We start from the raw sequence: 14,585 nt of genomic DNA on the forward strand, positions 1-14,585 counted from the left end.
TGGCAAGAGTTAAATATTCTGAATAGAATAGCTTTCAAGGTCGCTGGTTTTAGTCTATGATCCCTTTGAGCCAGCTTTATCATCCAAATAATTGAAGCTCCTTACTTGATTTTCTTTTTTTCAAGCTGTGTTATAACAGGTTGACTTTTCAAGGAAAATCTAACAAGAATTTGTAGCTACAGATTGGTCTGTCCTGTTAATGCTGCCGCAATTCCACGGGGCGCTAACATAAACCCTGCAACTACCACTCATTATCCCAATGTTGGCATGGCTTGCAGTGCAAGGCCAATTAGCATCGCGATCCAATATCGGCTACACAAACTACTCAGAGGAAACATGAATTCATGCACCTGTGCTGTTCCAACCTTGGAATCTGACGTGGCAGCAAAGTACAGGGCCGAGTGGGCTTCAGCCTTGGGCATAAGTCGCGGGTCGGGTATAACAATAAAAGGTTCCTTCATCGAGGATTAGTTCATTGCTGCTTGCTTTCCCCCCTCCTCCAATATACGCACATATCGACATTTCTGAGAAGAGAAAATGGTGGACGTGGCAGAGTTAAAGAGAAGGCACGAGGCCTTGAGTGCCATCGAAGATAATAAGGACAAATTGATCGCCGTATGTTTTGGAAAACACACTCGCAGTAGGACTGGCTAACGACGTTGCGATTTCAGGACCTCGTTTCTCATGTTGAGAAGCTCCTTGCCGATCTTCGGAACGAAAAAAGCGAGTTCACCGACCAGAAGGAATTGGCCCGGTCCTACAAGGAGAAGGCCAAAAAAAGTCGGGATGAGCTGGGAGAGGAACAGAGAAAGAAGGTATACTTTGTGGATCCCAATACTCACTAGCTACATGGTCTACTTCCTTACTGATATTTGGCGATAATAGGCGATGTTAAGTTTTGTATCTGTTTTGGTTGATGGTGACCATATGAATGTGAGACTACCACTTCCAGTACCAATTTCGTTTCGACTGACTTGTCTAGTTTCTGGATAGCTTTGTGCAAGATGGACAAAACGGCGGTCGTTCAGCAGCGAAGGCGCTCATCGAAGCTGTTCAAGGACATGTCCAAACACTCATACCCAAATCCAGTCCGAATATCCAATATTGTATCCGGGTATACGCGAACGTGGCTGGCTTGACAAAGACTTATCGTGGTACGGATACCGTCAGTTCTAACGATACTCTGGAGGCGTTTATCCGAGGATTTAACATGGAGAATGTTCTGTGTGACTTTGTGAATGCCGGCAACGGAAAGGAGTGTGTTGATGTGAAGATTCGAGGTACGGTGCACGTCGTGTTCATCCGCCATATTCTCAATACTAGCAAAACAGCTCTAATATATTTCCAGCGCACTTTGATCGTGATCTTCTGAATATTCATTGCCAACACATTGTCTTCTGTGGGTCTGCAGATAATGGTTATGCGCGTATATTAGGACCTCATCGTGGATCGAATCGGATTTTGCTGGTAGAGGGTCCACCGTTTGCGCATGAACTTAAGGCTTTGGTACCGGATTTTGAGACAACCTCCTTCTCGACGGTATTTAGATCGAAGAAACTACTATCTAGAAGGGTGTCTGTCGGCGATACCACCGTGACACCAGCAATCACGCCGCCACGAACGCCGACCCCAAACTACGCCTCCGTAGCGAAGACAGCTGCCGAAGACCTCACCAAGACAACAAATCCGCCGACAGGTATACCAAAGCCAAATAACCCGAAGCTTTTTGTTTGTAAAAATGCTAGCGGTCAGCGAGTTGATGCCCAGTTGCGCTTTTCATCGAAGTCGAATATTGAGACTCTGAAGCAAAATAAATTTTGCAACCTGTTTCACATATTGGGTTCGTGCTCATATGGAGAAACCTGTACCCATAAACATGGACCAAAACTTAAGGGCGAAGAAGTAACTGATCTAATGTGGATCGCCCGCTTGAGTTCTTGTCAAAAGGGCCTGGGATGTGATGATGAGAATTGTGTTAGTGGACATCGGTGTCCGCAGAAGATTTGTACGGTTCAGGGTTGCAAGTTCCCTCACGATGTTGACACTAGAATTGTCACTCACAGATAGACCTGTGGATAGTTCTTAATTTGTGTTGGGCTTTGCTTTAAAGCCGTATGTTTTGGTCTTTTATTGCTCTTGTTGAAGTTTTGGTGCTGTTCTCGGATTAAGAAAATATAGTACTGTCTCTCCTTCTAGTAGCATTAGTAGGTTCATGAGAAATCAAATGTTTGGCTAGGCCTTTACAGATGTACTCGTATCCTGTCTCTGCCGATCCCTTTCTTCAATTATTTTGTCACTTCCGGTTGGCTTACGAGTAGCCTAAGCGATCTCGGGCCAGACTGACTCAATGTTTACTTCCTCACCCTAACAACCAACACAAACAACAAAGAAGCTCCGAAAAAAGCCACCCCCTTGATCATCCCACTTGGTGTTAACCAGACGTTCGTAGAAAACGCCACTAGCCGAGACATCCAGATCGTTTCGCAATCCTCAACGCTCACATTTCGTCTTGGCACTCTCTGGGGATCCACGTTGATCTGCCAAAATAGCAACGAACGACACGCAAGGGTCCACCGACGCCCCTGAGAGTGGAGAAGCCCCCAAGCCCCCAAATGCTGCAGATCGAACCTCTCGACTTCACGATTTTAACATCACCATCTCTCTAGTGATGCATTTAAAGACGACCTTATTAGCCCCGGTCGCGCTTGGGGCCGTTGTTGCAGCAAGCAGAAATGTGCGCGATATCGATCCATGTGCGCAGATCACTCATCTCGTGGCAGATGCCAATGAAAAAAAGGGTACGTCATATTGGGAGGGAGCATCGATGGTTTTATCAGCAGTCAGAGTGAAAGGCACTAGCTAACGGTCATAGTCGATGCAACGGTGCCGCATGATTTGGCATATCAATGTCTTAAGTCGATGCCGTTTGAATCGGATCTAGCGACAACATTTTTGACCAATGTGCGCAAAATCCTCGAGTTTCAGTCCACTGTCGACTTTCTTAAATGTGAGCAACATCGCGGCCATATGTGCATTTTAATTTAGGCTAAAGCAAGTGAACAGCACCTCCATCTGGATACAAGATGCCATCTGTCGACCTTTTGGGGGGAATCGATACAATCCTAGACAAAGCCAAGGGCGATGGCTACTCGAGCCAGTTTGAGATGGATTTCGAAATTTCCAAACTCATAAAATCCGCGCATGATAGTCACTTGGTCTTTCAGCTTTGTTCCCAGACCATTTTCAACTATGTCATCGATCTTCCGCTTGTGTCGGTTTCATCAGATGGGCTGTCGCTCCCCGAAATCTATACTTTGAGTGAGTACATGCTTACTAGCACCAGATGCAAGACATACCCAGCTGACTATGACCCACAGACGACGCAAATGTCAAAGAGCAAAATCCCAAGGATGTCTCACCCCTTGTTTCTATCAATGGCACAGATGCAGCGAAGTTTCTCGAAACATACGCATTTAGCCAAGCTCTTCAAGACCAGGATGCGCAGTATGTTTTCCAATCTTTACGCAATCCATTGTGATCACATCGGCTAATATATGCAGATATAACCGAATATTCCCAGCTTCAGCTCGCAGCGTCACCAATACACCCATCAGTGTCAATGGCCTTTGGACCTCCTCTACCGAATGGAGCGAAGGCCCAGAGCTGACCATCGAGTACGGCAACGGGACCAAACAGACCATAGAGAAGAAAGCCTCCCCCACTGAGAGGTTCTTCTCATATGACAATGGCACCGAGCTATACACCGTCAATTGCATTCCTCGAACACTAAACTCCGCTTTAAGCACATCCAGTACCGAGGAAGCTTCATCCGAAGTACCAGGGCTTCCCGATACGACTTGGAAGAACTCGGCAAATTCCGTTGCAGGCTATTTCTCTAAGCTTACGGGCCTGGAGGACACGGGAATTCTCTTCCTCCCGACATTCTCTTCCAGTCCGAATGATGTTTCCCGGGTCACCGTCGAGTTTTTGAAAAACGCCACAGAGGCTGGCAAGAAGAATATCCTGATCGATCTGACCGGCAACCCGGGTGGATCTATCTCAATTGGGCTTGATCTGTTCAAGATTTTCTTCCCAGAAGAAACACCCTACACAGCGACACGTTATAGAGCACATGATGCAGCGAAGTACCTCACAAAGGCCGAATCATCCGACCCCAGCGCAGGTGCTAGCAACCCATTCGGGTACAAGATGAATGTCCAACCTGATCAAAAAACCGACTTCAAGTCCTGGGATGATCTCTATGGTCCGCACGATACTCTTGGAAGCTCATCGTCCAGCTTGCTGGCTAATTTCAACTACACGGCTCTCTCGTCTACCATTTTCCCCATCAATGGATACGGACCCATCGCTGTGGACCCCAAGAACGCCCTCTTCCCAGCGAAAAACATCGCAATCGTAAGTTGCATCCACCTCGAAAGTTTCAGGGGAAAAAAATCACGGAACTAACCAGTATCAAAATTCAGCTTACCAATGGTGAATGTGCCTCAACCTGCGCCCTCTTCCTCAAATTAATGAAACGCCAAGGCGTCCGCACCATTGCATTCGGCGGACGACCTACCGAAAGCCCCATGCAAGGAGCCGGCGGCGTCAAGGGAGGCCAGTCGCTACAAATCAACTATCTCAACGGCTACATTCAGCAAGCAAATCAGGCCATCCAAAAAGCCGCGGGGACCTCGTCCCCTATCCTGAGCACGTCTGAGTGGAAACGGTTCAACGAGACGAGTCCAAACCTGACACCGTCGTATTCCTGGAGTGGGAATATCAATCTTCGCAACGAGTATGATCCCGAGGATGGTGAGACTCCGTTGCAATTCGTCTATGAAGCTGCGGAGTGTCGGCGCTTTTATACGCTGCAGAATTACCTTCAGCAGGAGACTACTTGGCAAGATGCTGTGGGGTCGATGTTTGGGGATGCAGGGTGTGTTAAGGGGTCGACTAGTGGGGAGGGAAGTCTGGATGCGTGAAGTTCACGGTGTTTGCATTGTATGTAGAAATCGAATTTAGTTTCTGTGATGAAGAGATTGACTCTTATAGTCGGTCAATAGGATATAAAAATATTCAGGTTCAAATTCATATAGCTCTGGTCATAAACCTTAGAATGTGACGAGAAAGTGTTGATCCATGGATGGCGTTCGGTTAAAATATGGACCGTGTTGGATCAGGTTTAATTGAATGTGTGTAATCAAAAATCTAAAAGAAAATAAAAATTGATTAAGAGAGAACAGATCTGAACAAAAATGAAATGATTGAGGTCCTTCCCGGGTTCGAACCGGGGCATTCAGAAAATCGATCACCACACTAAGCGGGGAAGGGTTAACCTTCAAAATCTGACATCCTCACCACTAGATCAAAGGACCAGAGGATGATTTTGTCTCCAGATTTAGTGAATCATGGTCTTGGGGTGCCCATTGCATAAATTAAGCTGTGTTAAACATCTATCCAGGCCATTATATTACCATTCGAACTTTGACATGAATTGAGAATATTCTGCCAGCAAATTCTAATAAAGTGAAGCTACTACTACTACCCTCTTTGTCCTTAAAAATTGCCCAACACACGCACTTTGTGAAGTTCCGACCTCGGGAATTCAGTGGCATCTTTATTCACTTAGACCCTAGCCGTGCGGATATATAGAGTGACTGCTATCAGTAGAGTACTAGTAGTAATCAGTATTTTATCTTCTAAGGTTATAGCAAGTTTCAATTAACGGCATCTCTTTATATTACCAACATTGAACTCTTAATAATAAATAACTCCAATATCGGCTGTCAATTCATTTTCCTGTTTACTAATTTTGGCCTACTTACCCTATCGGCTGCGGTAAGCATGCTACCTACGAAATCCTGGAGTCTAACCCTACGGTCGAACCTTAAACCTGTCGGTCGAGGGTGAAAAAGAACAATTTCTAATTCTAATACTAGTAGTATCAGTCAGCTAGTCCTTAGCACACGGCGGACGAATGCTGCGGCATGTCTTGGCGATTTTCGGGTTGATTCGACCGCCGTTATGACTAATTCAGTGGTCCATTAATAGCTCCATTGCCAAGATTTATATACAAAACACGGCGGTCGAATTGTCTCGTTCTCTTATTCGACCGTGTCAATCAGAGGCTTCCTTGCGTGGAATTTTCGTCATCAAGATGGCTTCAGCATATCTATTTGTGAGCTCGAGACTATAAGTTACAATCTCCGTGTGACCCTTTGACAGGTTGCCGTGGCGCAGAATATCCAACATTGTTATTTGGACTTGAATGATGGCAGACGGTTCAGACCTCGATAACAGCAACAAGACTGAGCTGGACAGAAGTCAGCCCAGCTCGGCTAGTGTCAGCGATGCTTCCGAACAACAAAAGGAAAAAGACCCTGTCGATATTCCTCCCGACTATGCGACTGGTGTCCGACTCATCCTCATCATGTTCACGATCTTCGTGAGTACCATTCTCGTCTCCTTGGAGATTGGTATCATCGCAACCGCAATCCCCGGCATCACCAATGATTTTCGCAAGCTCGACGACGTGGGGTGGTATGGAAGTGCTACTTTCATCCTCGCAGCCTCGGCCTCGCCGCTGTGGGGAAAGCTGTTCAAGTACCTCGACGTGAAGTGGGTTTATCTCAGCGCAGTCGGCATCTTTTTGGTGGGCAGTATTGTGGCCGCAGCAGCTCCGAATAGCGTGTCCGTCATCATTGGACGTGCCATCCAAGGATGGGGGGGCCTCTGGTGTCCTCGGAGGCACCCTCATTGTCATAAACTACGTCGCCCCGCCGAGAAACCATCCGCTTCTCATTGGCACTTGGATGGCAGTCTTTATGGTCTCGACTATTCTGGGACCGGTGATTGGCGGCGCATTCACGAGTGGTGTTACTTGGAGATGGTGTTTCTGGATTAATTTGCCCGTTGGTGGACCAATTATCGTGCTGTTACTATTATTCCTGCGCATCCCCAAGCACATTAAGAAAGTAACAGCAACATGGCAGGAGATCATCCTCGCACTGGATCTCCCAGGCTTCTGCTTATTACTTGTGTCTCTTATTTGTTTGACGCTGGCATTGCAATGGGGTGGACAGACTAAATCATGGAATGATGGCTCTGTCATCGCGACCTTGGTTATGTGGATTGTCCTCAGCATTGGCTTCTTTATTACTGAATGGTTTCAGGGCCATCGTGCCATGGCCCCCTTCAGCATCCTCAAACCGCGCATGACATGGAGTAATGCCCTATTCTGCCTCATGTACGTTCTTCATGGCTTATACATCTACCCATCTCCCACCCATGACTAACCCACTTTAGTTCATATGGCGCCCTCTACCAAGTCATGTTCTATCTTCCCATTTACTTCCAATCCATCCACGGCCAATCAGCCGTGACAAGCGGCGTGAACACCCTCCCATTCCTCGCCTTCTTCGCCCTTGGAGCCGTTATCAGCGGCGGCGTCATAGGAAAGACCCGCTACACACAACCCTACGAGCTCCTCGGCGCCCTCATCATGACCGCCGGAATGGCCCTGATTTATATCCTGGATGTTGACTCCTCTAAAGCCATGTACATCGGTGCCGAGGTGCTTTTTGGATTTGGGGTTGGGATCTGCAACCAGATCCCCATGACGGCTGTGCAGGGCTTCTCGAAGCTTGAAGATGTTTCCAGCGCGACTGGAATCATGGTTAGTAAGTACTAGTATTTGTTCTCGCTTACTCGGCAATATAAGTATCGCGCACTCGAGTACCTTATATACATGAGCACTAACACCGAACTTCACCACAGTGTGTCAAACCCTTAGCGGAGCTTACTTCGTCGCCATCGCACAATCCCTCTTCGCCAATCGGATGCTCCAGACCGTCCTCTCCGGTGAAGGTCACCACGATATCACCCTGGTCCTGGGCACCGGCGCCTCCGACATTCAGGACGTGTTCAGCGGGGATGATCTGAAGGAGGTGATCGCAGCGTATATGGTCGGTATCAAGGATGTGTTTGCGTTTTCGTTGGCGTGTGCGGCGTTTGCGGTCCTCTTGTCGCTGATTATTCCGTTTAAGAGGCTGCCGGATCATGGGAAGAAGGATAAGCCGACGGCAGATGAGGCTGTAGTGGAAGAGAAGAATAGGGATCGATCTTAAAATTGGTTAGGTTTGCGCTGGTAGAGCTGCTACCTGATATGGCAGGTGGCTGATGGCAAAGTATTTTACAGGCGAGTGAGCTTCGGCTTGGGGGTGGCAACATGTTCATTTCCAAAGTGATACATCAGATTCAGCTTAGGGGTATCTTGTGTACATACCTAGAGTGTTTAATATACAGACGCGTTCGAAATCAATTTCACCTCTTTACTCTTGATTCGTTGTCGAGCTTTGCTTTGGATGACGCCATGCCTTTCATGTTTAGTCCACCACGCCCACATTCTTGGAATACTAGTACGGTACAAGACCATTGGATTACAGACGCTTTAAGCTAAACTTTGGTTTGGATCAAGCTCTACGCAATCTGGATACGTCCAGAGCTTTCAAGATAAACCTCCAGAGCGCGTGGTTCCTGATTGAATTAGATGGAATTCATGGATTGTCTCTTCGTTTCCAGATACCCAGCTTTCGCGTCAAAATATTTTGAGCTACGAGGATCGGTTGCATTCACGGTGGTACGCAGTACCGCCGGTTCTCGCATTTGATTTGGAACCCGAGCAGGAGCTCCAGGGGCAAGGGACAGGTGAGGAGGCATCACAATGGTTAATGAGATTTTTTCCAGGTATGTTATTATTTCCAGACGCTCGGAATTCTTCCAATATAATGCTATAGGTCACGAGAAAATTCCTGAAATTTATATTCCGATCAAGATTGAGCTCGTGGATTGTTGAAAAGCCGACTGAATTGCCAATGGATTACTTCAAACGAGCAATTTCATCGTTTATTAGTTGGTCTTTTCTGTGATATTTTCTGTGATTCTGCAGTAGCAGTAAATTATAAGGCGGATGTTTGTTCCTCAATTCGTGTCACAGTACTGTACTCTCATCGGGCCAAACTTTGCATGTTGTGGGACCTGCCTTATCTTCTATTTCGGCATTCTTCGCGGAATATTTATTGTGCTTGCCATTTCTTGGATAAAGTGCTATTGAGGGCGGCTTCACCATCTGCTCTGTTACGGAAAGGCCTGTGGATGTTATGATTATGGCTAACAGCGGATGACGGATTGAGGATAGAGGACTGTGTGGAGCGGAGGATGGACAGTATTTGTCTTCCTGGAAAATTTTGTCTGCTTTTCTCCATTGAAATGCCCTTAAGGATCCCTCCCTTCTGCCTTTCTTCCTATTTTTCTCTTCTCCCCTCTAGCGTCGATAATTTCGTCCGTAGGTACCGCATTGATATTGTTCTTTTCAATTGACCCGTAACAGTTCCGACTTGTGAAAATAATGGAGCTATTTGACCTTTCGAGAAGGTACAGTACCGTGGCGGTGGCTGCGTCGAGGTAATAGCTCTGGGCATTTCCTTGGGTCTCCGTACTAGTCGCCGAAGGTTTGCGAAGGAGCTCGTCAATATCAACGTTATCTAGGACAAGGATCTATTTTCCAGCTAGACCCCAACGAGTGCGAATATATTGGTTTTGCGGTCTTAGCGCCCAGGAATCTTAGCTCGGTCGGCAAAGTCGCGCAGACTTCTCTCATAGCAGGCCGCATTGCTCGCATGAACCTAGAAGACCCAGGCGTAGATCGATGGCAGTATTCGATGGCAACTCGGTTTTTCCTGTTATATTGTTAGCCTTGAAAGGACCGCCCTTGGACCCGTGTTGCTGACCCTACGCTGCCGAGACTAACGAGAGCTATTCTGGGACTAGTTATGACGGGTCGTGTGACTATCTGTTAACGCCATCTTGCACTTTATCCCGGACTATAGAGGATATGACGTACAACATCCGCAAGCGGATAGATATGAAATGGGACTTACTGAATCCTCGACAATACCACAAAAATTGATACTTAAAACGCTGTAACATTTTTGTTTTTAACTTTCTACATGATAGATGGTGATGCAAGTAGTACAAGTAATGTCTCCCAAGACTTGAAAGGCGTAGCCTATGTCCATCTCATTGACCCTATCTATTATATGTAGTAGGTATCACAAACTGGATGCCACTTTTCATTATATTGCTAACTCTTAAAGAGAGAGCCTCTGTTCTGATCCAAATCATTCACGGCTACATCCACTTGAGAGCTTATCTCTATTTCCATACTATGAAATTGACATATATTCTTGCCTCCTGCTTTCTTTCATGTCTCGCGGCTGGAGATCAGGACCAATACCTCTTAAACCCAGACCAGTCATGCAATTGCTATTGCTATATCCTTGACAAACCGCGTTTGCCATGCGAGATATCACTGGGTCGTGTGGGCTCGTGGACTGAGTGTATCAATAGTTGCGGCACCGCAGCTAGCAGGCTCAAAATTCCAGGTGACTGGTGCAGGAAGGATGGTGATATTCAGACTTGCGGTTATAGGGAGTCTGGAGAACCATGTTCAAATGTTCCCTGTAACTGTACAGATCTATGTAATAGGCACTAGCCTCACTGCCACAGATTGTATTCTAAAAGTCAAACTATCTAGGAGCCGAGCGCCCCCCCCTCCCCGACCGCGCGGCCCCGGCCTGCACCCTGGGAGCGGAACTAGTCAAAGGACATAAATGTAAGGTTCTAGACTCATATGCATGACGTTTGAGAGTGTATAGATCTCAATTTTAGGTTCACCTACTCGTTGGGAATACGGCGGCTGAATAAGCCACGCTGAGCCATAAGGATAAGAAGGCGTTTCATGCATGTGTAGAAATCAAGGAATGCCCGGATACTACAGTTCATGCAGAGGAATTCAAACGCTTTTCCTATAAAAATTCCTACGTTTTCCTCATATCAGCCCCTGCTGAGGACACGCAAGCTCTATTATTACCACCGCTAAATATATGACCGAGCGATCTTACAACCTATATTTGTTACTGGTAATGTCGTCTCTCCAATCCAAATGCGCTAAGCCAGGTTTGATTCTTGTCTTAGTTTTTACATTGATCGATCATGAAGTTTCTATGTCATATTACTATCCTCACCTGTGTGGCCAGCGTCAATGCATGGTCAGATTTTCTAATTCTACAGCAGCCACAATTGTGTAAGTGCTGGTGCATTGTGGAGGATAAAAAGGGTATTTGTGAAGTCGGCCTCGGTTATACAAGACTGGGTGACTGCGAAACATCGTGCGGTATCTATGCAGAAAGGAACAAGGTGAAGGCAGCAGTGTGTCAGAAAGCCGCCGATTCCGAATCTTGTAAATGGGGAATTAGCTGTCCGAATGTGCCATGCTAGCCGTTAGCCACGCTGACAATTGGGGCCGAGGAAGCGATATTGCTGAGATAAAAGCTAATATTGGAGAGAACAATGTTGAGGAATTAGCCTTGATTACCGCTGAGGACTCCTTAAAAATCAATTCATTCTTTTGCTGCCTAGTTGGCGCATGTCCTTCACACACACTTCCTTCTCCCCTCAACACAAACCCATCTAAACTGGTTATAACATATTGTAGTGGTGATCCCGTGACAGTAGTATATTAGTGGACTGAGGTATCATAAATGCCTTCGCAGACATGCAATCTTCTCCTGCATAGAGATTCCAGTACGATCCAACACCCCAATATGACTAGTAGTAATTCTGGAAAGTTACAAACCCACAACTCGTGTAATTGAAGGTTACAATACATTTCGAAATCCTGCAACAGACTAGATCGAAGACGGACTAGCGTGTTTCAGAAGAGAGTTCAGGGAATAGAAGAAAGTAAAAACGTGAAACTGATTTCGAGCGCGACTGTACTATATTGTTTGCTCTTTGTTGATCGATTAATCGGTAGTGCATCCAATCGTCCCCAAAAGTAGACAGGCAGTGTTCAAGCATCTCCCCCGGCATTCCTCATTATACTCTCGAAAAAAGCCATATCCACCCCCTGGAATGCCCAGTCTTCGCCGCCAGCAGCGACTCCAGGGTGCTCGCCCTGCATTAACGGGGATGGTGTTAGAGAAAAGCCGGGGTCGAAGAACGTGGTCTGGCACTGTTGCTGTTGTTGGTGCGCGAAGGGGACGGCGGGATATTCAAGGGGCGCAGCTGTCCCGGTGACAGGGAAGGAGAGTGAGTTGGAAGTATTGTTAGTAGAGAGGGAGTCGGTGGACAGGGGACCACTGGGGTGTATCAAAGGGGAGAAGCGGAGTTGGGCTTCGAAGTTGTTGCTACTGATACTGCTGGTTCCAATCGTCGCAGCTTGCTGTTTCTCGCGTGTGATCCGGACAATTCCAAAACACGGAATATACACCTGCACCACGCTGTCTTCCTCCGAGCTCATCCCATTCCCATCCTGCGGTAACATACCCTCACCCCCCGCTTCCCGCACACTCACTCGCTCATGTCCTTTCTCCAGGTCAATAGCCAATAACGCCTTTAGCAAATCTGCAGTTTGTGCGCTCAATTCGTCCGAATTCAGCCGGTTGATCTCACTCATGTGTTCCTGTACCTGTTCGATCATCCCGCGATCGCTCAAATACTGGTTTGCAAGTAGATTTTCCGCCCCATCACAATGGCTATCCATGTGTGCGAGGAGGAGAGCCATCGCCGCGATGAGAGCGAGGAAGTCGACCGTGCGACAACTGTAAGCGATACGATTGAAGCTGCGGAGCGAGTTATAGCGTGATAGAACCTCCCGTGATGCATTGACGCATGTGATTCGCGAATACTCATTTTTGTTCTCCGCGGACCAGGGACGCAGCATGTACGGTAAATGCAGGTGGTTGAGAAGGTTGTAGTGACCGATCTGCAGGATCAGGCGGCGTGTATCCCAGAACACGGCTTGCAGGTCGGTGGATGTATTGTTGAGTTTGGGGGCCAGCCACCACTTACTTGGTAGGCTGGCCGCCGCTGTCTGCAATTCCAGGTCGATGGCGCGTGTGGCGGCGAGGTCTCGGCCACTCGGCTTGGATGCGTTCCGTTCGAGAATTCGGGACATGGCGACACAGTGCCGCTGCTCGATACGGCCCATGGGGCAATCATTGGTGATGTATGTATCCAAAGCCATGCTATGGTCGGGGCAACCTTCGGGTAGACCGAGGAGGAGACAGAGCTGACGGTCGAGGATGTTGATGCGGAGCCACATGATCCGTGTGTCATATTTTAGTTCAGGGTCGAGTGTCTTGTATAAGGTCTGGTTATCTGGTCGATGAAAGCCCATTAACTGGGCAAGGCTCAGTGCTCTGCGGCCCGCGACCCAGCCTCGTCGAAGGTTCCCAATGTTCACTTGGTATAGGCTCTCGAGCATGATACACTCGAGGCTCTCTATACTGCTGATCAGTGCCTCGTTTGTCGTGACGTGGCAGATGGCAACATCTGCTAAGCGTTCCATGATGATACGGGGTGGTTCCGATAGGCCTTCGATCCTCTTATGAAAGTCCGGGGGGAGATGCTGTAAGAAAATGGCAAGTTTGAGCATGTGTCTCGCGATCAAAACAGGATGCGTATTTGGTTGCGGGGTGATCAGTAAACTTTCGGGCGTCTGGAGGCCATTCTGAGAGAGGGTGATGTACGGCGTCGTCAACAATTCGTGAGAGAGGATGGTCAAATGGCGACTTGCTTTGCAGATACTCTCGGTATCTGCGCGTGATGGGAGTAATTCATAGAGGAACTGGGATAGCCTTTCATATTTACGTTGTGAGCTATCACTTCTGGTAGTTGGCAGATATTGCTAGAAAGCTGTCAGGAACAATCATGTCATATTGGAGAGAAGAGCGTGAAGAGAGACGGACCTCAGAAGATTTATAGAATTGTGAAGACTCCATGATCGTTGACTCAGGTGTAAGAGTATGGTCTATCCTTTCGTTGGGCGTAGCATGGCGAGTTCTGCCGTCAAAGAAACTGCCATCACCACTAGTTCCAATGTCCATGAGGACATTTTCCTGGTCCTCGGGGAATTCCTGGCCGACACAGGGGGAGCCACGTCGTCGACACCCGTTGCAGGAGGTACTCGAAATACGCGGATCGAATATACATTTCATCTTCCGGCGCTTGCATTCCCAGCAACTGTGGGTGCCTTTGCGCACCTTTCTACGTTTGGGTTGCCCGTGGGCGTCATGCGATGAGGGGACCTTCGGAACGGACATGGTGTATGATACATGGAGATGGATATTGGGATGTCTTATGTCGTGGAAGCGGTGCGAAATAATATCATGAACTACTGAGGTTGAGGTGAGTGGTGAGTGAGGCTGAGGAGGGGATGAATCATGAGTAAGCAGTAACTAGGAAAGAAGGCTTTTTAGCCCCCATTCGCAACCATCTTTTATAACTTGAATGATGCCCGACTGGCTGTTCAGCTAATCAGTAAGGTTATCTATATATCAAATATCATGTTAGTATCATGTTGAGGCGGAAATTAGGCCAGAGGGGCATCCAGTAGGACTCGTATAGCATTCATGAAGAGGATTTACAGTGAGCATGCCAGTAGGTACCAAGTATTTTCAATTCTCGTGACTTTTAAACATAATCTATCACTCGAAAGGAATGGAAGGAAAGCGAGGCTA

The 14,585-nt window shown here is 47.4% G+C and overlaps 4 protein-coding genes across 4 annotated transcripts; 3 read left to right on the plus strand and 1 right to left on the minus strand.

Annotated features, from left to right (window-relative positions):
- Positions 1-537: 537 nt before the first annotated feature.
- On the plus strand, positions 538-1,715 carry N7509_013767 (uncharacterized protein; the record flags this gene model as incomplete). Its single annotated transcript, XM_056638404.1, has 5 exons — positions 538-615; positions 645-815; positions 983-1,280; positions 1,349-1,539; positions 1,569-1,715. The coding sequence occupies 5 exons, from the start codon at positions 538-540 to the stop codon at positions 1,713-1,715; spliced, it is 885 nt and encodes a 294-aa protein (XP_056481911.1).
- Positions 1,716-2,668: 953 nt separating this feature from the next.
- N7509_013768 (Interphotoreceptor retinol-binding) lies at positions 2,669-4,985 on the plus strand (the record flags this gene model as incomplete). Its single annotated transcript, XM_056638405.1, has 6 exons — positions 2,669-2,798; positions 2,873-3,007; positions 3,064-3,318; positions 3,378-3,504; positions 3,561-4,416; positions 4,485-4,985. The coding sequence occupies 6 exons, from the start codon at positions 2,669-2,671 to the stop codon at positions 4,983-4,985; spliced, it is 2,004 nt and encodes a 667-aa protein (XP_056481912.1).
- A 1,289-nt stretch (positions 4,986-6,274) lies between these two features.
- Positions 6,275-8,129, plus strand: N7509_013769 (MDR family MFS transporter; the record flags this gene model as incomplete). The annotated part of the gene is made up of 4 exons (XM_056638406.1): positions 6,275-6,655; positions 6,723-7,249; positions 7,309-7,682; positions 7,780-8,129. The coding sequence occupies 4 exons, from the start codon at positions 6,275-6,277 to the stop codon at positions 8,127-8,129; spliced, it is 1,632 nt and encodes a 543-aa protein (XP_056481913.1).
- Positions 8,130-11,914: 3,785 nt separating this feature from the next.
- On the minus strand, positions 11,915-14,168 carry N7509_013770 (uncharacterized protein; the record flags this gene model as incomplete). The annotated part of the gene is made up of 2 exons (XM_056638407.1): positions 11,915-13,753; positions 13,815-14,168. The coding sequence occupies 2 exons, from the start codon at positions 14,166-14,168 to the stop codon at positions 11,915-11,917; spliced, it is 2,193 nt and encodes a 730-aa protein (XP_056481914.1).
- Between the last annotated feature and the right edge of the window lie 417 nt (positions 14,169-14,585).

The sequence above is a fragment of the Penicillium cosmopolitanum genome, assembly GCF_028827165.1.
Source record: "Penicillium cosmopolitanum strain IBT 29677 chromosome Unknown utg000012l:1.0-3308103.0:1.0-3310761.0, whole genome shotgun sequence".
NCBI lineage: Eukaryota > Fungi > Ascomycota > Eurotiomycetes > Eurotiales > Aspergillaceae > Penicillium > Penicillium cosmopolitanum.